Source organism: Panthera uncia (genome assembly GCF_023721935.1).
Source record: "Panthera uncia isolate 11264 chromosome A3 unlocalized genomic scaffold, Puncia_PCG_1.0 HiC_scaffold_11, whole genome shotgun sequence".
Lineage (NCBI taxonomy): Eukaryota > Metazoa > Chordata > Mammalia > Carnivora > Felidae > Panthera > Panthera uncia.
In genome coordinates, this window is record NW_026057578.1 from 23013532 (window position 1) to 23038001 (window position 24470).

A 24470-nucleotide genomic window follows, 5' to 3' on the forward strand; every position below is an offset into this window, starting at 1 on the left:
TAGGCAGAAGCTTTAAGAATGAGGAAGAGAGGGAAAATATTGTTCAAAGTCAAGCCTTGCTGAAGCATGAATGTATCCATCTTAATTTCTATCCATCTTTACATTTCTATAATGGTTTCAATCACGATAATTGAGTATAGGCAGGGGGAGTGCACAGCATGAGAATAATTTTTTCTATAATATAGTAATACTAAATACTAAATACAATACTGAATACTAAGATGCAGTCCGTTAATGAACACTAGTAGGTAAGGCTCCCTGGATTTACATTTTTAAATGGGAAAAAAAAAATTAGGTTTTGGTTCTTTTGTTAGGGCATCGCCAACAGAACCGGGCACTACTTTGTGGTCCATTTCATCCTCGACACACTGCGCGAAGAAGGCATTATTTCTTCCCTTTCGTAGAGCTCGAAGAAGTGAAGCAATTTGCACAACGTTCCGCAGTGAACGGGCCACCCAGGTACTCTTTCCCATCTCACCGAGCAGCGCCTTTCTCCTAAGGCGGGGCTAGTGCGCAAACGTCGGACGTACGGACTCAAAGCTCCCCTCGCCACAAATACCTGTAACTTCCGGGAGATTGCTCAAGAACCTCCCGGCGCTTGCGCCGCGCCGCCCCGTGATGTCACCACTCCGTCCCGCCCCTGCTGGAACGCGGAGCTGCCGAGCGGGCTGTCGGCCATTTTGTGAAGCGGCGAAAGAGGTGGTGGCTGCTGTGGGCTCCGGGAAGCCGTTCGGGCTGGGGCTGTCGGCCGCGGGGCGGAGGCACTCGCGCGGGGGGTAACTCGGGTCTGGGTTCGGGTGCCGCGCAGCTCTCCCCGGTAAGACTCCCGCAGCCCGGAACGGGCGGGGCTGTGCGGGGCTCGAGCCGCCCCTTGGTGGCCCGGGGCGGGGCCTTCGGAGGCCTCCGAGCCCGCCGCAGCGAGCGCCCCACACAAAAGGGTCGCGGCATGGCTGCGGGGGGCTTGGGGCGCCGTGTGCGCCTTTGAAGCCTGAGAGGATGCAGGAAGGACGCAAGAGAGGATAAGCCTGCATACCGAAGTGGGGACGAGGCCATAGTGAGGACGCCCCCGTGGTCTGAGGGAGGAGGCCACAGCTGGGTGGCCCAGCGGCCTGCGAACTAACGGGGATTGCAGTGAAAACACACCTACATCCCGAATTAGCCAGATTTTCTGCGCCTCCCAAAAGAGACAGAGATTGTAACTCCATCTCTGTGTCCCGAACTGAGGAGATAAACGTAGTGAGGACACTCCCTTCTTCCGAAGTGGAAAGGAGGCCCCGGTGGCCTAACAGGAAAAGGGGACTACAGTCAGGACACATGTATGGAGAGGAAGCTGTAGTCGTTACACTCCTCTGAGTCTAGGAAGGAAGTCAAAACTGGTCGCCTTCGTGGCCTGAAGGTGGAGGGGGTTGCAGGGAAATGCTTCCCAGGCTCAGCGCTGGGCGGGGCTTACCCTCGAGGGTGTCGGCAATTTGAGAAGCCGGCCTCTGTAGCGAGAAAAGTGGGGGTGAGTACGCCTCCCAGGCCTCTGAGAATTGTAGTGAGGTACCAGATCTTTGGTCCCCAAGTAGGGAAGGGGCTGCAGTGAGGACCACCTTTACATATCCCCTGGGAGAGAGCCTCCCGCCCTGAAAGAGGAGGAGGTGCAATAGAATGGAGGTTGGGTGCTTTTGATGAGTGAGTTGAGTTTGTCTAGCGGAAGCTGGAGGTGCTAGTTGGCAGCCACGTGAAATAGGTGGGAGGGGCTTTGAGGATCTACAGGTTAGTGTTGGGGTTGGATTCCAGTGCAGGAGGCTTAGCTGCCAGATTGCAAATGCATGGACTTTATGTGTGCCTGTAATGTGTGCTTTATAGTGAAAAATCTAAGCGGCTACGGTGAAGGTTACTTTGGGTTATTCAGCACAAAACATGCTGGGAGTTTTGTATACTGTGTTGCAGGCTCCGTAGGAGAGGTTTCTGGACCCTAGAACCGTCCTAAAACCCTGGATTTCCAGAGGTGACCTAATGTAAATTGTGGTAGTTGTTCGGAACCATTCTGTATTATTCAAGAATAGTGTAATTCCGCTCAATATAACCCGAGAGAAAAAGTAATTGCAACTGAAGGACTGTTGAAGGAGAGACTTATGACTGGAGTATTTCTCTTACAGCTTCTTGATTGAATGGTTTAAAATGGTGTGATTTTTGTAAAATGCAGTGTTAGTAACATGTATTGCCTTGGACTTTGTAATCTAGTTTCTATTGTTAATGTATTTCAGAGCGTTTGCAGTTGAAAAGTGTCCTACAAGTCTGCACATACAGGCTTATTGTTTCGTGTTTGTTTGTTTAATTACAGAAATATACAAGACTGGGTTGTACTTGTTTTTGAAATTTGGTGGTTTTGAACGAAAGGAGGATTTCTGGACTTTGTGGGAAGTAATTGTGTTCAGGCATCTTCCAAGATTATAAAAAGTTGAAAGAACTGTTACAGGTGGTTAATAATAATTTTATGGTAATTTTTTAAGACAATGAAATGTTTGCCCTGTTTGTATAAAGGTTGAGGGATGTGCTCAGTATTATTACTGGAAATTTTTTTTAACGTAACAGGGAATGCATTTATATTATCTTTATATGCTCAATTAAGTATTTTATGGATTGTAATGCATCATTTGTATTTTTCTTATGATATCTGTTAGGTGAAAAATGTGAAGGTTGAGAAACCATTGTGGTGATTACTTGGGACATATTGTTATGTGCTAATATCAGTATACTTCTGGCTTCTTTCACTTTCTTGTGACATGCCATATGTTTCAGTGGTTGCATATTGAGAGTTTGGGGGTTATTGATACAATTTTGAGATGTGAAACTTGATTTTGTCAGCCAGTGTGTTCCTGGAATTTGGTGACCATGTTCATACTGTTTTTATTCCATTTTGTAGAGAGCCACTTCATCTTTCAGCTTGAATGAATGTTTCCCTCCGTAGATGTTGTAGAAAGAACTTCTAAGAGTCAGTAATGGTTGCACAAAAGATGCTTTTTAGATATCTATCCCTAAAATCTAGAGACTGTCGTCCATTTCTGTATCTTCTGCCCCGGCCACAAGTGCTTAATAAATGTTCGTGATATAAATGAATGTTAAATATTTTAGGTCAGCTAAACAGAAAAATAACTTCACCTAATTGATAGTTTAACACACTTTACTACCATCGCTCATATACCTTCTGGTTTGCAAAGAGTTTATTAAATTTCAAGCCACCTTTCAAGTCTTAAGACCGATAGGGAGGGTTTACATGGTTGGCTAGGTTAGAAGTAATATTGTTGCTTTTAAGTTTAAATCAAGTAAGATGATGGACATATTTATTGGCATGGGGGGGATTGAAAAATAATATAGTCGTTTTGGCAGGAGGAATATATCTCTTATTTAGAAATGTCTTTTGGTTTGCTGCTTTTGATAACTGACTGCAGGCTAATGGGAAAGTTGAGCTATCTAAAGGATTCATGTCCCTCAGTGTCAGAAGAATTGTTTCGTTAAGAATGATTCCAGAATCTGAAGTGTGATCCATTTGGGGTTGGGAACACAATCAAGTGGATGAAGCTGTTGGGTTTTTTTTTTTTTTTTTTTTTTTTTTTTTTTTTTTTTTTTCTGTAATGCCTACCATACTGTGATTATTCGGCTTATGGCATTGTACCCATTATGATTGGTTCTCTGTTGCTCATGTCTGAGGTGACATTTGAGGGGTGCTGCTTTTTGTATTTTTTGAATCTAAAGAACTTTGGCTCTTCTGTATCTGATTACTGAACAAAGTTAAAATTCACTTTTTGATGTTTATCACCAGATGAAGAGTGGAAATGGTTAAGTTCTGGTTTGTACCTTGACTTCCTGATAAAGAGGATTGTTGTCATTTTATTCTGAAATCTCAAATGGTTGAAATGGCTAGTAAATAAGAAAATATGTCGTGTCATAATATGCTAAATGTTCATAGCAAGTATTTGTAATTTGTTCATGTTTCTGGTATTTGTAAAGCTGAAGTAAAGCCACTATGTTAGGATTAATTCCTAACATAAAGCAGAAAAATATACTAGAGCAATCTTCTTGTTTTAGATCTTCTGATACAAGTGAATTTAATGGCACTTTGGGCCCATTTTCTCCTTCCTATCTTTATGCTTTATGAATAGGTTAAAAAAATATGTGCTTTAGATGTTTTGTTTCATAGAATTGTTTTCAGTCTTACCCTTCTAAAATTCACGAAAGCTTAAGCTGGTTGGAGTGGATTTTTCATGTTGGGATCCTTCATTCCATTGCTAGCTGATAATTTAGAACCCAGGGATGAGTAGGTTCTTGGAAAACAGTGGTGCCTCTTAAATTGTTGTGCTCTTTACAAAGTGAGGTGTTGAAAACAAAAGCACTCAGTTCTCAGTTTTGATTTACTTTGTCCATTTGAAGGAAGAGGTGGAACACCAAGAGTTGTGAGCTTCTAGCTTCTAGCCTGAACTTTTCTGCATACGTTTCCTTGGTATGGATTGATATGGATATGGGCCTTCCCCTTTGCTTAAATAGAAAAGATTCACAAATTTATGCCTAGATTGATTTTGTATTTTATTTTATTATTTATTTTTAAATGTTTATTTATTTTGAGAGAGAGAGCTCAAGCAAGGGAGGGGCAGAGAGAGAGGGGGGTACAGAGGATCCAAACGGGGCTCAAACCCACAAGCCTTGAAACCCACAAGCCATGAGATCGTGACCTGAGCTGGAGTTGGATGCTTAATCAGCTGAGCCACCCAGGCGCCCCCCTGATTTTGGAATTTAAATTGAACAATGTAAAATTTGAACGAGGCATCTGCCAAATTCACCTGGGGCTTTCAACTTTTTCTTGTGGAATGAGACATTTCTTTGTTACAGTAATTTCTGGCAACCCTTTAGAAATTTTTTGAATGTAGGCCTGGTGTGTTCCTTTGGGCTTAACTGGCTGACTCTGATCTTGTTCCTCTCCAGATGGACATATGGAACCTTGTTGGGTCTGGAAGGGAAGAAGCTGGGGAACCTGTTTCCCTTATTATCTTCAGGGCACATGTCCTGGCCCCATACCAGACATTTTGAATTGGAATCTCCAGTAGGAGATCATCTGTTAATCACAAATGCTTAACTAGAAAATTACTCTGGTTCTGTTGGTCATAGAGTCCAACTAGTACATTTAGAAAATAATATTGCAGAAATTCTTGCTCTTCTCATTGAGCACAGCCTTTACCTAAAGCAGGCTTTTTTCTATTTCATGCTTCCCTTTGTGACCTGTTAGATAAACTTTTAGGTGTGGCTTTTAAATAAAGAGTTTTAAAACTCTTTAAACATAATTAGAACTGATTTGTACAACATATAAAAGAATGGTACAGTGCTCTGGGCTTTTGAAAGCATTGTTAATGACATTTGCATAGCTTTTGTGGAAAAAAAAAATCTCATTCTTAAGTAATTTGAGTAATTGTTTACAAGATGTTTAGCTCGTCCTTTAGAAAAAGTTTAGAGTAACACTAAAAGTTTTTAAAGTTTTACTTTTTGGTGATGAATATTAAGCACTGGTGGTATCTTGAAAGATAGTTAAAAATGTGCATCATTCTAAGTAGTGTTCTATTGGTAATCTTAATACTTAACAGTGACAATTTTTTTCTCTGTTTCTCTAAATTAAAAAATGATCTTTTGAAAGTAATTGATCATTTGGTCTTCTGTGTTGCTTGTGAATTGTTTATAACTTCATGGTTTGGGAGAAATTCCAGTAAGTGACTCGTTTTTACTTTGGGAGGTATTCTTAATATGCCAGACATTTTTAGTTTAGTTTTTTTGTTTGTTTTTTGTTTTTATGAGTTTCTTGGAACAGTTTTGGTGTTAGAAGGAAAAAGCACTTTTAAGATTTTGAACCCCACTGGTTTTAAATAGGAATTAGTCCTTAGAGCCTGAACTTTCTCTTCATTTATATTTCTTGGTTCTTGATACTATTTTGGTGCAAAGGAAAATATTTTGAAAGTAATTCCAAGAATTTCTATAAGTACACTTGAATTGATGACTGTCATTTGTCTTGGAACTGTTATTGTGCAAACTTGTGCTTCTTCATCAAACATTTGGTGGGACCTAAGGAAATAGGTCGTAGTTGGACTTGTGTTGATGGAATTTTCTGGACTGGTTTAATCATCAAGTAATAAAAGTAATTATCAACTGTGAATCTGAGCTTTATGATTGTTTTCGTTTTTAATTGATTCATTCTTGGACTAATTTATGGCACATTCTTAATGTATGTAAATATATTATGTTTTGAGAGATACTCAAATTTGAAAGCAATACCAAGTAAGAAGCATGTGTGGGATTTTGGTACATGTGTTTCTTTCTTTCTTCTTTTTTTTTTTTTTATATGCATTCTAATGAAGTACTCTGGTGGTTTCAGACTCGCCTTCATAATGTACAGTTCAGTGTGGCCTGTGCGTGTTGTTTTGTGTTTCCTGCATTGATTTTTGCCTCCATTTATTCTCTATTGCAGTCTAAAAGTTGGTTTTAATTGGTTGCCCACAGGATTGACTTGGCCTCTACTTCTTGTTAAGAAAATACATCTCTTGTTTTATCAGGTAAGAGATTTTGAATAGAGGGTTTGTTTTTATACAAATTAAAATGAGATAGCTTATTTAGTAACATGAAAATTTGTGTAGCAGCTGAATTGTGGGGGATTTTCTTTTGCTTTTTTTTAACAGTCTTATCTGAGGGATGGGGGTGGGGTGGACTGGGTGCTTTGAACAGTTGTTGCTTTCTTTGGGGGTCAGTCTTATTTAGATGCATTTCTCCTGCTGAATTCCTGATTATTAGGCAGTAAGTAGCTGTTTTTTTCCCTCATTGTAGCATTCTAGACTAATTACAAATATAGGTGCTTGTTATTGGTATGGCTTTTTAATATTCCTTTGAGGTATAGGTATAGATAATGGGTCATATGTTTTAGAGTACATATTTTGACTTTAGATGGAACTTTAGTAATTGGAATCTAACCCTCTTGTTAAATAACAAAGGTAGGCTCAAGGTAGTTGAAATGACTTACCTGTCAAACAGGCGCTTAGTAGCAGAATAGCAGATCTTCATATTTTTTTGGAACCTGGAAACTGTTTTTCACTTTAGATGGCTTTATGAGTAAGTCTTATGCTCTACTTTGGTTTAATCCTCAGCCCTTTTTCTAGCTGGTAATCTGGGCAGATTTTCAGTGTCATGTTTTCGTATGTACTTTGCGCAGACTTTCACTACATCCCTTCTCTTAGTAGCAGATGGCTTTTGAAGAGTTGCTGTGTGTGTCACTTTAGCCCTGTGTTTAATTTTTCTGTTCTTGGGACCATATCAAATTCCCATTTTACTGTCCCAGTGTAAACTAACATCTCTCTCTCTCAAGTCTTTTTGGGTGCCTAGACTACTTATCCATGATGTTTCCCCCATATAGTGATTAAATGATAAAGCTTTTTTTAAAGTTGAACGGGAATACTGTCTTAATTTTGCATATAGCTAATATGCTAGAGATAGTAAGGAATGAGAATTTAATGACTTGGAGTTGTCTTGATGAGCTTTCATATAGATTGCTAAGTAGTAAATAAGAGAAAAGAGTTTGTTGGTGTGATTAATTTTTTTAGTATTAATTTTTCTTGCTGACTCTTGCAAACAAAAAACGAAAGGCTTCCCTCCTCACCCAGATTTCTAGTGTTTTATAATGGTCTCATAAGAGCATTTTCTGTTTGCCAGTCCATCTTTCTGGATTAAATTTGAAAGTAGCTTTTATTTTTGTGTATGTGTGTGAGAAAACTGTCAAAGCCAAACAGTATATTTCTGTTTTGTGTACAGCAGTCATAATGGTTGAAATATAATTACAGATTTTATTTCATCAAATTGATATTCATATAATATTTGACATGAAAAACTCTTTTCATGAGGTTTACAGGATTCTTAGAGCTTGCAGCAGGAAACTTTGGTCTTTTAATGTTCCTGTTTGAAAAGTGTTAAAACCAAACTCAAGTCGGTTTGTTTTTGTTTTGTTTGTAGTTTTTGTTTTTCCCTCTCCTTCCCTCCCTTTAAAAAAAAAAAAAAAAAAAAACTCAAGTCATTTATAATTTTCCTGAGGTCACAGAGCTAGTTATATATGTATATGTTTTTTAAAGTTATTTATTTTGAGAGAGAGTCGGGGAGGACCAGAGAGAGAGAATCCTAAACAGGCTCCATGTTGTCAGCGCGAAGACTGATCATGGGGCTCAAATTTACAAACTGTGAGATCATGACCTGAGTAAAAGTCAGACCCTTAACCAACTGACAGAGCCACCCAGGTGCCTCTAATAGATTTATATTTAAAAGTTGATATTTAAGATGGATTGGAAAATACCCTATGTTATTGACCACATAAATTTCAAATTAATATTTTTTTCTAGTCCGAAGAATTTGTTTTGTATCAGTTTACAAAGGGCTGCCCTTGCATTTACACTTGAAAGCCGTAAGAACTGAAATAGTGAAATTTTACTTAAATCTGGGAGAAACTTTTCTTTTCGACTAGTTAAACATGAGACATCTAAGGAGATCAGTGAGCTCCCAGAAATTCCACAGTAATTACATTGGGTAGGAGACTATAACAATCACTGAATAAAGTTTATATACCCTAGTTCTTTTTAAAACAAAAAAATACCCTTTTTTTTTTTTTTTAAATTATCAGCCTTCTGTGAGAAAAATGAATGTGTGTGTGTGTGTATTGGTAGGTTTGGGAATGAGTCATTGGATCTGAGTTTTAATTAAAATAGCTTTGGTGAATGGCACTGTAACTAGGTTCTATTTTTTGGAGTGACGACTATGGATAACTAAGATTTTGGCTATTTTATTCAGTAGTTCTTTGGATTCTTAGTATGTATTAACCTTGTTTGTAGTAACTAATTCCATATGTAGTTTTCTTTAATAAATAGAGCTGTAATGCAGATTGAAGAGTTTTAGGATGAAATATGGAATCAGTTCTCATTTGAGACTTGAATCTACTTTAGTGTTAATTATTTGTAATTCATTAGTATTCCAGTTTTCTGTTTCTCTTTTGCATTTTGAGATTGAGTCATATAAAATGACACTGATAATTCTACAAAGTTGTCAAGTTTATAAAGGAAAATGCTAAGTCACTTTTAAATATTAACTTTGATACATCCTTTGCATGCTTTCCCCCTGCAGACTGTTAAACTTTGTGTCCTGATCTGACTTACGCATTTCTTTTAAATCTTACTGAATAATTAGTGGTCTGAGTGATATAATTGGTGATTTTACTTTCATTATGGTGGTTTTTTTTCCTGAAACTTTTGAGTCATAGGACTGAACTTCTAACTGTTTACAGAATTAATGTCTTTTGGAAGTTGAAATTGTCTAGGTTTTACATTGTAAACGGCACATAATATTCAGTTTTTAGAATATTCAAATTAAAAAAAAAAAACAAACCCTACATTGCTTGAGATAGTTTGAGGGCCTAATAAGGTAGCTGGTCATTCTTGTAGCTAAAAACTTGGTGTGATGAACAGGAGTCTGACCTGGCCGTTGCCTTTTCTCATCTGCAGGTGTGTGTGGTTTCAGCGCAGCATGGCTGTGGTCATCCGTTTGCAAGGTCTCCCAATTGTGGCGGGGACCATGGACATTCGCCACTTCTTCTCTGGATTGACCATCCCTGATGGGGGCGTGCATATTGTAGGGGGTGAACTGGGTGAGGCTTTCATCGTTTTTGCCACTGATGAAGATGCAAGGCTTGGTATGATGCGCACAGGTGGTACAATTAAAGGGTCAAAAGTAACACTTTTGTTGAGTAGTAAAACGGAAATGCAGAATATGATTGAACTGAGTCGTAGGCGTTTTGAAACTGCCAACTTAGATATACCACCAGCAAATGCTAGTAGATCAGGACCGCCACCTAGCTCAGGAATGGGTGGCAGGGTAAACTTGCCTACAACAGTACCTAACTTTAATAATCCTTCACCCAGTGTAGTTACTGCCGCTACATCGGTTCATGAAAGCAACAAAAACATACAGACATTTTCCACAGCCAGCATAGGAACGGCTCCTCCAAATATGGGGGCTTCTTTTGGGAGCCCAACGTTTAGCTCAACCATTCCAAGCACAGCGTCTCCAATGAACACAGTCCCACCACCACCAATTCCTCCAATCCCAGCGATGCCATCTTTGCCACCAATGCCGTCCATTCCCCCAATACCAGTTCCTCCTCCGGTACCTACATTGCCTCCTGTGCCTCCTGTGCCCCCAATCCCCCCAGTCCCTTCTGTGCCACCCATGACCCCACTGCCACCCATGTCAGGCATGCCACCCTTGAACCCGCCACCTGTGGCACCTCTACCTGCTGGAATGAATGGCTCTGGAGCACCTATGAATCTGAACAATAACCTGAACCCTGTGTTTCTGGGTCCATTGAATCCTGTTAACCCTATCCAGATGAACTCTCAAAGCAGTGTGAAACCACTTCCCATCAACCCCGATGATCTGTATGTCAGTGTACATGGTATGCCCTTTTCTGCAATGGAAAATGATGTCAGAGATTTTTTCCATGGGCTCCGTGTTGATGCAGTGCATTTGTTGAAAGATCATGTAGGTCGAAATAATGGGAACGGATTGGTTAAATTTCTCTCCCCTCAAGATACATTTGAAGCTTTGAAAAGAAACAGAATGCTGATGATTCAACGCTATGTGGAAGTTAGTCCTGCCACAGAGAGACAGTGGGTAGCTGCTGGAGGCCATATCACTTTTAAGCAAAGTATAGGACCTTCTGGACAAACCCATCCCCCACCTCAGACACTTCCCAGGTCAAAATCGCCCAGTGGGCAGAAAAGGTCGAGGTCAAGATCACCACATGAGGCTGGTTTTTGTGTTTACTTGAAAGGGCTACCATTTGAAGCAGAAAACAAACATGTCATTGATTTTTTTAAAAAGTTGGATATTGTGGAAGATAGTATTTATATCGCTTATGGACCCAATGGGAAAGCAACTGGTGAAGGCTTCGTAGAATTCAGAAATGAGGCTGACTATAAGGCTGCTCTGTGTCGTCATAAACAATACATGGGCAATCGCTTTATTCAAGTTCATCCAATTACTAAGAAAGGTATGCTAGAAAAGATAGATATGATTCGTAAAAGACTGCAGAACTTCAGCTATGACCAGAGGGAAATGATGTTAAATCCGGAGGGGGATGTCAGCTCTGCCAAAGTCTGTGCTCACATAACAAATATTCCATTCAGCATTACCAAGATGGATGTTCTTCAGTTCCTAGAAGGAATCCCAGTGGATGAAAATGCTGTACATGTTCTTGTTGATAACAATGGGCAAGGTCTAGGACAGGCATTGGTTCAGTTTAAAAATGAAGATGATGCACGTAAGTCTGAACGCTTACACCGTAAAAAACTTAACGGGAGAGAAGCTTTTGTTCATGTAGTTACTCTAGAAGATATGAGAGAAATTGAGAAAAATCCCCCTGCCCAAGGAAAAAAAGGGTTAAAGATACCTGTGCCAGGTAATCCTGCAGTTCCAGGAGTGCCCAGTGTGGGAATGCCCAATGCGGGAATGCCCAGTACAGGAATGCCCGGTACGGGAATGCCCGGTGCGGGAATGCCTGGTACAGGAATGCCCGGTGCTGGAATGCCTGGTGCCGGAATGCCCGGTGCCGGAATGCCTGGTGCGGGAATGCCCGGTGGAGGAATGCCTGGTGCAGGAGGTGAAGAACATGCCTTCCTGACTGTAGGATCTAAGGAGGCCAACAATGGGCCTCCATTTAACTTTCCTGGTAATTTTGGCGGGTCGAATGCCTTTGGGCCACCACTCCCTCCTCCAGGATTAGGAGGGGCCTTTGGTGATGCTAGGCCTGGTATGCCTTCAGTTGGAAATAGTGGTTTGCCTGGTCTAGGACTGGATGTTCCAGGTTTTGGAGGTGGACCAAATAATTTAAGTGGGCCAGGATTTGCAGGAGGCCCTCAGAATTTTGGAAATGGCCCTGGTAGTTTAGGTGGCCCCCCAGGTTTTGGAAGTGGCCCTCCTGGTCTTGGAAGTGCACCTGGGCATTTGAGTGGGCCGCCAGCCTTTGGGCCTGGCCCTGGGCCTGGGCCTGGCCCAATTCACATTGGTGGACCCCCTGGCTTTGGATCTAGTTCTGGAAAACCAGGACCAACAGTAATTAAAGTGCAGAATATGCCCTTTACTGTGTCTATTGATGAGATTTTAGATTTCTTTTATGGCTATCAAGTGATCCCAGGCTCAGTGTGTTTAAAATACAATGAAAAAGGTATGCCCACAGGCGAAGCCATGGTGGCCTTTGAATCTCGGGATGAAGCCACAGCCGCTGTCATTGACTTAAATGACAGACCTATAGGCTCAAGGAAAGTAAAACTTGTCTTAGGGTAGCTGTTCACATCAATTCTTTATAGGGTAGATCTTCATAGTGCTGTGATTAATGCATCCAGATTGTTTTCCTAGTATTTCCAGGTTAGAACCTGTGGATTGTTTCAATTGCATATAGATTGGTTTCTATAACATAGAGCATTGGTTGACTGTTTACAGAAGATTCACTACCAGTATAAATATTGCTGTATGTTACAGTAAAGCTATCTGGAGAGAACACAAAAATGATTTTGGCATACCATTAGAGAAACCATTTGTAAAACACAAATGACCATATAAAGCTTATCAAGGAGTCTCTAGATTGGTTTTGTTTTATATCATATGAGATGAAGAAAATAGAAATGTCAATAGAGCTCATTAAGGGTGCTCTTGCCAGCTGCTGAAAAATAGAAGTTGGCTACTCTTGGAATTTGGTTTAAAGCTGGACAGATTTGCTTTGTTATAGGGTCAAAGCTTTGTCTAAAGTCCTCATTTTCTTTTAAAATTGAATAAAATCTCTGTATACAGATTCACTGTATGTACCTTTATTGCTTCTTGAGGGTTCTTGCTGTATAGACAGTCCTGCTTCTGAAGTTGCTGCTTTTTTGTTTGCCTAATTGACTCATTTGTAAATGAGCAGAACTGTTCTTGTTGTTGTTGTTTTAATATAAAATTCCACACTTGGTTTGTGCTATAACCTTGAACTTTGATTTCTAATGTCACACTTAAAACTGTGTGAAATAAGTACTTTTGCCACAAAAATAAAATATGGAGTCCTCTACCTACCAGAGCCTTTTTGGTTTGACCGCCACGTTTTAGTTTAGTCAGTTTAAAAATTGTTCATGTTGTTTGGATGGCATCAAAAACCCGAAACCACTTGTAATAATCATTGCTTAAGATGCTGGATTTGAAGTCCTTTCCATGATGGACTGATATTCTGGCAATTTTGTTCTGTCCCAAATTTGTGTGAAATTTTGGCCTGTAACTAAACAAAGAGGGTCCATTTATAAGAAAGAGCATTATTATATCTAGTTTTGTTTTTTTTTTAACTGAAGTTGAAATTGTTAGCTTTGTTAGCAATAGTGTTATAGAATAAAAGATCCATAAGTGGTTCCATAGATGTGCATTTAATCCTGTTACTTTGGGGGCTTTTTGGTCTAGTTGTTTGATCAGGAGCCTATTTATAAAGATTCTTCATAAGGAGTACAAGTGCAGAGTACAAGTGCAGCTGCCAGAGGGGAGAGAATTGAGACTCTTTGCCCTTTCATACTCTTTTCTTTGGCATTCAGGACACTAAGGCAGGAGGACCACATGGGTTCTGGTTGGTAAGTGTCCTTGTCATGAAAACATTTGCCTTACAACATCCTGCTCACTGATACAAAAGGCTCTACTTATGGTTACTTTCCTTCTTAGTTAAAATGCTCTAAAGATGTGTCACATTATATTATAAACATATGGAATGGGAGATTGGTGAGATATCATGAAAAACAAATTTTGTCTTACTTGGGCCTCTGTCTTGGTTTGAAACATTCCCAACATTTCTTGCAAATCAATGTACTTACAAAGGGGTCAGCCTTTTAAAAGAAGTATTTCCTGTTAAAAAAAAAAAATAGTGCCTTTTTGGTGTTGCAAGTCAGTGGAACACTGAAATACAGAGTCTCGTATAATTTAGAGTTAAGAGTGGTAACAGTTTCATTTGTGTGATAAGATTTGGAGAGACTTTTCATCACTACAATCTTAGAGGATTGACAGTACAGGATTTTTTGTTTAGGGAGAGGATTATTTAGACTTTCAAAGAAGACATGGCTGTGTTGTGGGTCTTTTGACAATTCATGAATGCATATTCGCTTTGACAGATCACTAGATACTGCCTCCTCAACTAAAAAAGCAATATGATGTTTATATATGCTGTTCAATTTAAGTTTTCTATTAAGTAATCATTTCTCATTCCAAAGACCAAGTGCAGAAAACTTCAGCGCTGCTTGGGAGTCTTATTTCAACTGCAGTTTATTTTCCCCATTGGAGAGCTGACTATTTTCATTTTAGAAAAATGGGTTGTTTGAAGATGAAAGCCTTTTATCTTTTTTCCACAGTTTATTTTGGTTATATGTTCGTACAATCTTATTAAATATTTCATATACTTTATTGCAACTACTTTGTTATTTCTACATCTCAGATAAATGCTGAAAAGGAAAACTTGATTTCATTGTTCATCAAATTAAATAAATTAAGAAAATAGTGGTTTGTGTAGAAATTGGAGAGAACTGTGTTTCATATTTGGTTGAGTCACAACAGTGCTTCTCGTTGTGAAATGTAATTAAATGCTTTGCCCTCTGGAACTTGATTTTTGTGTATCTGAGACTTATTAATATAGTGCTAACTGCTAAGCATACTGTTCATCTTGTTCTGGGCATTGGAGTTTGAGTTTTAAAAAATTCTTGAAAATATGCTCTGTGAAATTATTCATACCTCTCTTCCTGCAAATTTTCTTATAACTAGGTTTGGGGTAAAAATGAATTTCTTTCTCATTTGCTTTGTATGGTATGAAGGATTTGTAAAGCTTTGCTTAAAGTTGTGTGCATTTGTAAACACTATCATGATATTTTCAATTTTCTGTGTAAATTTTGTCTGTTTTTGGTGACATGAACGGAAGAGAATCTTTTCCTTTAGGATTAATTCCCTCCCCACCCCCTTGCTGGGGTGTTTTGGTTTTTTTAGTTTAAAGGATTAGAGAAATCTACAAAATGTATTTTATAAATAAGCAATTTTGTAAACTTTTTCTGAACTCGGGTGAAACGTTTAGTTCACAAGCAAAATTTGGAGGTGTATTCTGTGTTTAATACTGTAGTTTGGATGTATAATTATTAGTGGTGTTTTTTTTTTTGTTTGTTTGTTTTGTTTTTTTTTGTTTTTTTAACGCAACACTGTTAAGTGAAATGTAGTTCCTAGCTTTGTGCTCCAAGTTGTCAAAGCATCAACCGTGAAAATTGCATTAGGAAACTTTTTATTCACAATTTCAGAGAGTAATGTTCAGTGTAATTAGGTCAGTCTTAACACACTGGATGAAAATCTAGGGCCGTGTATGTACGTAAGCAAACATACCTTGGATAAAATAAGGATCCATGAAAGCCTTAATCAAACTCAAAGTCCTTTTTATTGGATTCTGTCATTGTGTACAGGCGTGGGTCAAGTGTTTAAAAATAAATCCACTCATCAATTTCAAGAACATTTAAAAATGAGTAAAGAAACTGTAAAGTTGCTGCTAGTTAAATCTTCTGTAAGAATTCCTGGCAGTGATCACTTTTAAAACTTTCCCACTCTTGCAAAATTACCACATTTAAGTAGTTTTACCGGCAGTTCTACAGTAGTCCAAGCTTTAGAAACCAAACACAATAAAACGATTCATTGCCAGTATGGCCACAACATTGCCAGCAAATACTGCCTTGGCATCATTCAGCAGAGGTTTTTGTTTATAAAGATGAAGTCTTGAATACTGTTCAATAAACTTGTCACAAAATAAAAGAGGCTGATGCTTTTAATGCTTTACACAAGAGTACTCTATTGAGCTATACCATCAGGGTTTTTTGTTTATTTGTTTTGTTTTGTTTTTAACTCCTACAAATACTTTGTGCCTTTGGAAAGATGGATTTGGTGATCTTGGAGGTAACCATTGTTGCTTATCCTTGTCTGCTAATGCTGAAGTGTGGAAAGAAGATACCTGGAACGGCAGGGAGGAAACTTGATTCTAGGTCAAATCTGTGGTATCCACCTTTTCAGACTTTTATCTTGTGTGCTTTGCTAGCAAGCCACTTCGTTATGTGGACTCAGAAAGTATGAGAAACCAGATCTTTTTACAGAGGGAGTCTTAAAGGGGGCTGTGAATTGTCTTTTTAAAAAACTGATTAAGAAATGGAAAAAAATCTTCAGAATGCATTGTCAGTTGCACATACTTCTAAAGCTTTTTCTTTTTTGTTTACTTATTCTTGTATGAGTATGTGAGGTGTTTTGAGGTGTGGGAGAGGAATCAAAAATACTGCTGCTTTCTGACATTGATGCTCTGGTTTTGTCCCTTCCACATTTGTTCAACTGCTAAAAAAAATTAGCAAATGAAAAGTTTCCATAAACTCCAGAGGCCTTAAAAAAATCTGGATTGGAGTTGCAGATAAACTAGTGGGCTATTTCTTTAACCAAAGCTCTTGAATAATATAACTTTTACCTTTATCACGAAAGTTTTTAGTCTGTTTTGAGTTTCAATACTGAAGTTGTTTTAGAGGGGTTTAGACTTAAACATACTTAATTCCAGGTGGTTGCTGAACTGTTCTAAAATTATGACGGTTTGACTAAGCATTTGAAAAATCACAGGGTGAAATCAGCTGCCTACAGATACCCAGAATGGCCTTTACCATCTTAAAGGGATAGACCGTATGCTAATAATACATTTCGTTTTCTTGTTCAGGAGAGAGCCCTCACTTTGACTCATTGTTGTCTGCTTTCCAGTGTTTTACAGCAAGAAGTGGTTTATCAGTTTGTGCATCGCCACCATTCTCCTTACCCCCCAAAAGTAGAGCTTTTATGGGATATGAGAATCCGAATCTAAGAATATGCTTTTTAATTAAAAAATTGTTTGGTGTCAGTTTTGTCTTTTTAGTATAAAATCTGATAGATTGCATTGACTTATCTAAAATGTTCTGGAAAGAGTATACTCTGGTGGTGGCACAATTCTTTGATGCTATAGTGACTTTTCTGGAAAACCCCTTCTGTTTGTACCTGTTCATGTAAATGTTAATTCTTTACTGTGCTTCCTGGATTTATTCTTGTTGCCTTGAGCTACTTTATGCCAGATGATCTCAGAAGCTTCTTAGAATATGGCTCCTTTTCTGGATCAGCGTAACTAACAATGAGCAACTAAGGTGGCACTGCTTTTCTACATATTGCTCTACTACTGAAGAGTACAGAAGGGGCAAAAAAAAATAAAGCCACTTGATGAAAGCATTCTAGCCCCAGGGGCAGAAATCTGGTGGCAGGAAATAGTGCTGAGGCAAATCTCATTAGCTGTTATCTTTGAATTCTTTTAAGAGGCCCAGGAACCTTTCCCTAGTGAAAATGTTGATAGTTAAATCATAGATACTAAGAAAAGTTGTAGAGAAGTGGCTAAATGACACAACAGACATTGGAATTGGCATCCCAGCTGAACCAGACATCTGGATTCTGATTTTAGTAACTTAATATTTCAAGTCATTTTTCCCAGTCAGCCAAAGGCTGTTTCATGTTGAGAGAAGGAGGAGGTGACTATTTGGGGAAAATAGAGGTATGACCAGCAGTGGAACATAATTCAATATGGACAGAGTCAGATGTTGAAGAATTGTAACAGTCCCAGGAGTAAGTTGTGCTATATTCAAACAGGCTGCCCTTAGTGTTTGATTCTCTCTACATTCTGATACTGCCTGTTTCCCGCCTTTTACCTGCTTACAATACTAAATCTGCTGGTAACCAGGGCCATGAGTTTCTCACTGCTATCTCTGTAGTCTAGACTCTTAATGGTGGGGGGCTGGGGGGGGGGAGATGTGACCTCACTCACCATTCTTCATAAATAAGATTTGTCATTTAAGCATTTGTGCTACATACCAAATGTAACAACCACATTGTGCTACCATAAGTCACCTGTTAGTCCTTGCAGAGTGGGGAAGGTTTAAGGGTAAAGAAATTCAGCTACTTTATTAAGGGATCTTAAATCATACTAACTGGTGCTGTTGCTGATTTCATTTTCCTTTTGTTCCACTTGGAAGTGAGTTAATGCCATCCTCCACTACACTCCCCCACATACAGTGTTGCTGTACAGAGATGGTCATGTCCTTTATACAGAACTCGCTTTCTGTGGTGTGGGCCTATGGGACCATCAGGGTCCCTCTGCTATAAATCTGGCTAAAGTGGAAAGACTAATGCAGCTCTTTCTGAAGTAGATGCTTCCAGTTACCTTGCTTTGATGATCATTGAATTGACAGGTTGGAATTGGAAATGTCTTTTGCCTCTAAGCTTTTAAGACCGTTTCACATGGATAATCAGCTTAGCCCTAGCAGTAACCCATGCTAACTAAATTTTTTGAGCAGTGTTATGCGCCCAGTACTTCCATGCTGTGGTAGAAAAGGAAACAAAATAAAATGCCTGTTCTTAAAGACCTAAGGTCTTAAATTATACAAGTAAGTGCTCCATTGTACTTGTGCATGTACAGGGTACACTCATGTCCCACAGGAAATGGATAAAGGGTTTCCTGGCCAGTTGCTAAATGGTCAGACAGAACAAGTGTAATGGAAGCCTTGTGTGTAAGCTGAGGGAAGGCATGATCTCTAACCAAGGTTCTTGGGGACGTAATATTAATTTAGTAAAACGAAATGATTAATTGTGTGCGGGAACACAGTGGCACTACCTAAAATGGTATTTGTTCTGGAGGCTCTTAAAATTGTTCCATAACAGTGTAGCCTGAGTGGTGTGACTGAGCTGAATGGTGAGTAAGGCAGGCAGGTAAGGGTTGGTACTAGGAGTGTCCTGACCTAGCAGAGGGATAGAATCTTTTATCTTTTTAATGACCTTTTGACTAGCTGCCGTATACCACTTCTTATAAACAAATGGCCTAATAAGACATTCATAAATGGTCCAGAATTAAGTGAATTCCTCCATCAATTTAACCAGTTGTATATAGTTGACTATCTGAAATTCATTCTTTTCTAGTTTTACATTGATTTGATATTTTTAGCTTTTCTGAATGAGATGTCCACTACTTTGTTCTTGTTATTCCAGATCAGCACTGTCCAGTAGAGTTTTGTCCAATGGAAATGTTCTCATCTGCATTCATATGCTGATTATTAGCCACTGTAGTAGCTACTTTTTTTTAAAAAAGTTTATTTATTTTGAGAGAGAGGGAGAGTGAATTCCAAGTAGGCTCCACTGACAGTGCAGAGCGAGACATGGGGCTCCATCCCACCAACCATGAGATTATGACCTGAGCTGAAATCAAGAGTTGGACCACTTAACTGACTGAGCCACCCAGGTGCCCCTGTAGTAGCTAGTATTAAATTTAATAAGCCACATGTGGCTAGTGGCTACTGTATCAAACAGCACAATTCTACGTTCACAGAACAACAGAAAATTTGCTTTTCCATGTCTGATCTTTGGAGATTCCCCATGTTAGGCAACACTGTCCAATAGAAATAAGAGTCACTTACACTAATTAAATTTTTCTAGTAGCCACGAAAAAGGTAAAACAAAACAAAAAAAACAAGTTAATAATACATTTTATTTAACTCAGTATATCCTGAAATGTTACCATTTCAGTATATACTCTAAAAATTATTGAGTTTTTTTACCAAATTTTTAATGTGTATTTTATAGCATATTGTGATTTGAACTAAGCATATTTCAGGTGCTCAATATCCGCTTGTGGGTAGGAGGCCATCCTTTTGGACAGTACAGATTTAGAATATAAGAAAAGTTATCCCCTGTCATTTCTCTTAGCTGTGCTGCCTCTTTCAGCTGTGTGTTTACTTTTGAGTATTTGAATTTTGTTGTGTTCCTCCTAACCTTTCCCCTTCCTCTTATGTTGGCATGTTTTTTTGAGGCAGTTTATTTGCCTCAGTTAACATTTTTATGGGCTACAGTTACCTTTTTCACTGACTAACTAGGTCTTACATTATAAACTTATTAATCCTGCATCAGAATCCAGCAGCAGAAGTAGAATCTTTTCCCTTCTCCCCACCCCACCCCATCCTACATCCCATCTACAGTGGCAAGTGGGCAGATCAGTGTGTGTCTGTAATGTGGTTTCCTTATTGTTCAAGTCCTCTCTTTTATTTCCCAACTTCTCTAACATACAAATTCTGAAGAATAACCCATTTTAAGACCTCCTGTGTATCCCAAGTGGATTTATTCCAGTAAGGGGTGCTTGCATTATGAACAGTAGGTAGGTTTCTTTTTCTAAGGCTCTGGTCTGCTGCTGTTCACTCGGCTTCTTTATACCATACCTCACATTGCACACTGGAAATGCACTCGCTCTTACCAATACCCTTTTCCTGGAGTTGCTCAGGAAGGTGGTCCAGTACTGTTGTCTTCTACACTATGCAGGCAATAGGCAGGAGTCTCGTTAAAAGAAGGTAGATTAAAAGAATGTAGATTCCAGCATTGTGGGCTGGTGGGCAGAATTGGCGGCCTAGTAGGTGTTCTATGTAAATTTTGGTATAAATCACATTTTCCTGAGTTCTACCTTGCAGAATTTGTGCTTGTTATTTAAAGTTTATTTCTTTGATAAGTCCTATAAACGTGGAGTCTAGCAGTTCCTGTATTCCTGCCCTGATGGACAAATAGAACATGTGGTAGATGCAGAATTATTTTCCATCAGTGTATAAGTCTAGTTGGTACAGGTCATGGGAAGAGACCACATGAGTCTCACTGCTCATGTGGAGTGGCCAGGTGGATTTCAGATTGGACTGGATTGCAAGGTGTGAGCTGTTGCTAAAATGGGTGGAAAAGAACACATTTTTAGGCAGTTTGGTTGTGGTTCATTAGTTATCGTGTGTCCCAGGGCTAATCATTTCCTTTCTCTGGTCTTAGTGTTTTAGAAAATTAGATTAAGCTAGATAATCTGATTATACCCAGTTTCAAGCTTCTGTGAGCCTGTGTACCCAGCCTTTCTGTTTCTGGAAGTTTGTAGGTAATATGAACCTTAAAACTGAAGAAAGGCCAGTGGAACTCAAAATTTTGGTCTGGTGATGGCTCTGCTGCTTTTTCTGAGTGTGACAGCAGTCTCACACTGCAGCTTGAGAATTTCATTAGGAGAGAAAAGTAGGGAGGGCCTTCATTCCTGCCAGTTAGGTCCTCTGGGGCAGGTGGACCAGCAACATTTTTCTTGGTTGTCCCATGAACCGACAAGTTTGATGATGATGCCACAAAAGGATCCATTTATGAGTACTGAGAATAGGATCAGTTAACACATTATTGGGCACTTACTGTATTAGTGTCAGGCAGGGCATACTTTTCCATCGTTGGCCTCATTTAATCCTCAAAATAACCCTGTAAAGTTGGCACTATTGTTATTATCCCCACCTTACAATTGGGGGAAATCCAGGGGAAAAGAAGCAAAGTGACTTGCTCAGTTTCATTAATAGTAAGGATAAGCAGATAATATTCAATCATAAGCTGTCTGCATGACTCCAGAGGCAGAGCTCCTCCTTTAACTAGTGCCTGTCCCTTATTTTGGGAGATGTGAAGGGCCACTGGCAGCACCCTTCTGTCAGGGGTCTTGAGCTTGCTGGGGAAGGGACTCTGACCTTGCTCCAATACTCTTTATTTTGAAGTAGGCAGTTGGAGGCTTTGTGTAAACACATCAGAGTCCTAGGGCACAGAACTCCCACCAGTACAGTCCTATTTTGCTTGAAGGCTACGTGTTCTTCCTCAGTTTGCTTCTTTCCCCCCTATCAAATTCACTCCTCAAGCTAGGTTCTTTTTGAATAGTTGGACACCAGTTGTATTTGTTCAACTTTTGATAAGTCTTTTGGGGATATTGATGTAGTTTGACTTTCAAACTTTTTTGACTGTCACAGAATATAGTCACAGGAGAAACCCTGTGACTGTTTATTGTACCATATTTTCCCCCCTTTTCACTTTTTGTGTGGCATTCACATTTTAAGCTTTATAGTATTGCCAAATACAGTGGCAACCAGACTTCTAAGTATCATATGGATCTAAACCAAATTATTGCTTAACATTTTAGTTTTAAACACAATTTGAGTAGCCTATGGTCATATGTATTAATAAAGACTGTGTAGTTTTATAGTAAGGATTTTTAAGTAAGGATTTACATATTTTGTTCAGTTTGTGACCTGTGAGGCTGTCTTTGGGGCTGCTAATTTAAATTTGGGAAATCTCTGTGTTATACAGAAGGAGAAGCAGGGGTTAAAGAAAAACTTGTCTACTGTATCCATGTCTCTTGATGAGGCAGAGAAGGAAAGGAACAGTGGTGGTGGGCATAGTTTGTCTTTTTAATCTGAAGGGAAAGGAGTATTCCATCCGTGGTGTTCTGCCCATTGGGAGCCTGTGGAGAATTTCCTGATTGGCTTTCAGGACTTGATCTAGCATCTGAGCTGCTCCAGCATGCCAAGGTAGGCAACAGGAGTGTGAGCATGGCTTTGGTTTGTTGGAGTGATCCTGCCACCCATACATTTTGGTGCTCTATTCTCCTCTTCGAAGCCCGAAAATGGGATTGAAATCTGTTTTTTTTTTTTTTCTTTGTTAGGACTTTGGGAAGGGAAGAGGGCAGTGTAGTTCCTAAACATGAAGGAGTGCTCAACTGGCACTGAATGGATCCAGGTGGATCCAGGAGAACAGATCTGTTCTTGGAATTTTGAAGGGCAGAGTTAGAATCTCCAAGGCAGGGCAGGGGATGCCATAGAAAACAAAGGACAAGTTACTCCCTATTGGCAAAGTGGGATTCCCTATCAACAATAATAAACTGGCTAGCTGCGGGAAGGGAAGCCCTGATTTTTAAGATTTGCCCCATCTCTGTGGCTTAAACCTAAACCTTTACCAAATTCACTTACAAAATTATGTCATATGTACCACTCATCTCTTGCAAACCATACAGGCCTGCTCCAGCACACTGCTACAAGCCTCCCTCAAGGTGTTTTGAATTGCTGTCCTGTGCTTAGGTCTGTGCTGTGTGAAATAGGAGATGCTGAAGCAGTGTTTGTTCTACAGATGTTTGTTATTTTATGGACAGTCAAGGAGCTGGAAACATTGACAGTTATGGTGTAGATTGAGTATAGTAGTCCAGGGTGAGAAGTTGTTGAGTGATCGAAATATTGTGAAAAAGAGAACATATAAGAGGTAGACTTGAAGGATAAATAATAGCTAATAGTTATTGGTAATAATAGTTGCAGGATGTGATAAGCACCTTGCATACATTATATACAGCTTTAGAAAAAGATTATACCCCCCACTTTACTCTCGAAGAACCTGAGCCTTAGAGAGTATTTTGCCCAAATTACATAGGTAGGACATTGTTCTGGTGGGTGCATTAGTAGTACCTCATTGTGGCCAGGGAGAGGAGTAAGGCCAGTATTTGGAGCCTGGTCTCTTGACTGCAGAACCCATACTCTTGCCCACTACATCATGTTGCTGTTGGATACAAGAAGGAAAGTTCTTCAGAAGAGAAGGATATGACTATAGTCCAAAGTTCTAGAGGAGAGGAGCACCGGGGTGGCTCAGTTGGTTAAGCATCCGACTTCGGCTCATGTCATGATCTCATGATCTGTGGGTTTGAGCCCTGCATCCGGCTCTGTGCTGACAGCTCAGAGCCTGGAGCCTGCTTCGGATTCTATGTCTCCCTCTCTGCACCTCCCCCGCTCACACTCTGTCTCAAAAATAAATAAATGTTAAAAAAAAATCAAAGTTCTAGACGATGTAGAAGTCAGAATATTTGAGTTTGGTCCTCATTTTGTTGAACCTGATGTGTGTGGCCTTATCTAAATCACATTTTACCTCTCCGCCTTGAATTGAGGGACTTGGATTAGATGCTCACTCAGTTCTTTTTTATTTCTGTCAATAGAAGAAAGCAGCCTACAGGGGAGAGCACAAGAGAAGGAGGCTTCAAGTGGTAGAAGACAAAGGAAGAAAAGATTGGTGCTATATATACTTAGTTGTTTCTGTTTGCAGTTCCTGACTAGCACAGAATGGAAGGCTTGGGGGTGCTGGGGGCACATAGAAATAAGCTAGTCTTGTGTTGAGTGTTCTAGAAAGCTCATTTCTTCTTGATGGTTTCAAGCAGTAGGCTAGGACTAGATTTGGGTCGTTTCTGAGGATCCCTGGATTATCACTCCTTTCCTAGTATTAATTCAACAGATATTTACAAAGTACCTGCTATGTGTGAGTCACTAGAATAGGAACAAGACAGATTTGGTTTCTTCCCATGTTGAATTTATAGTCTACTAGAGGTAATAGATAATAAGCAAGTAAATAAACAAGTTACACATTTTGATAGGTTTATGAGAAGCTGGGTATTGTTGGGTTGGAGTCAGGGAAGGTCTCTGACTTTGTTGAACTGAGAGTGGAAATGA

At 39.4% G+C, this 24470-nt stretch overlaps 1 protein-coding gene across 10 annotated transcripts in view; it reads left to right on the top strand.

Annotated features, from left to right (window-relative positions):
* Positions 1 to 610: 610 nt before the first annotated feature.
* LOC125936663 (RNA-binding protein 12) overlaps positions 611 to 24470 on the top strand; it is a 34964-nt gene continuing 11104 nt past the window's right edge. Inside the window, exons 1-3 of one of the 10 annotated variants that reach the window (XM_049650879.1) lie at positions 628 to 699; positions 6494 to 6578; positions 9555 to 22974. In XM_049650879.1, the coding sequence (XP_049506836.1) occupies positions 9577 to 12393 (2817 nt within the window). In that variant the 5' untranslated portion in view covers positions 628 to 699; positions 6494 to 6578; positions 9555 to 9576 and the 3' untranslated portion in view covers positions 12394 to 22974. Of the gene's footprint in view, positions 818 to 6493; positions 6579 to 9554; positions 22975 to 24470 lie in introns of those variants that run through there. The other 9 variants (XM_049650880.1, XM_049650888.1, XM_049650883.1 and 6 more) reach the window with 9 other exon arrangements.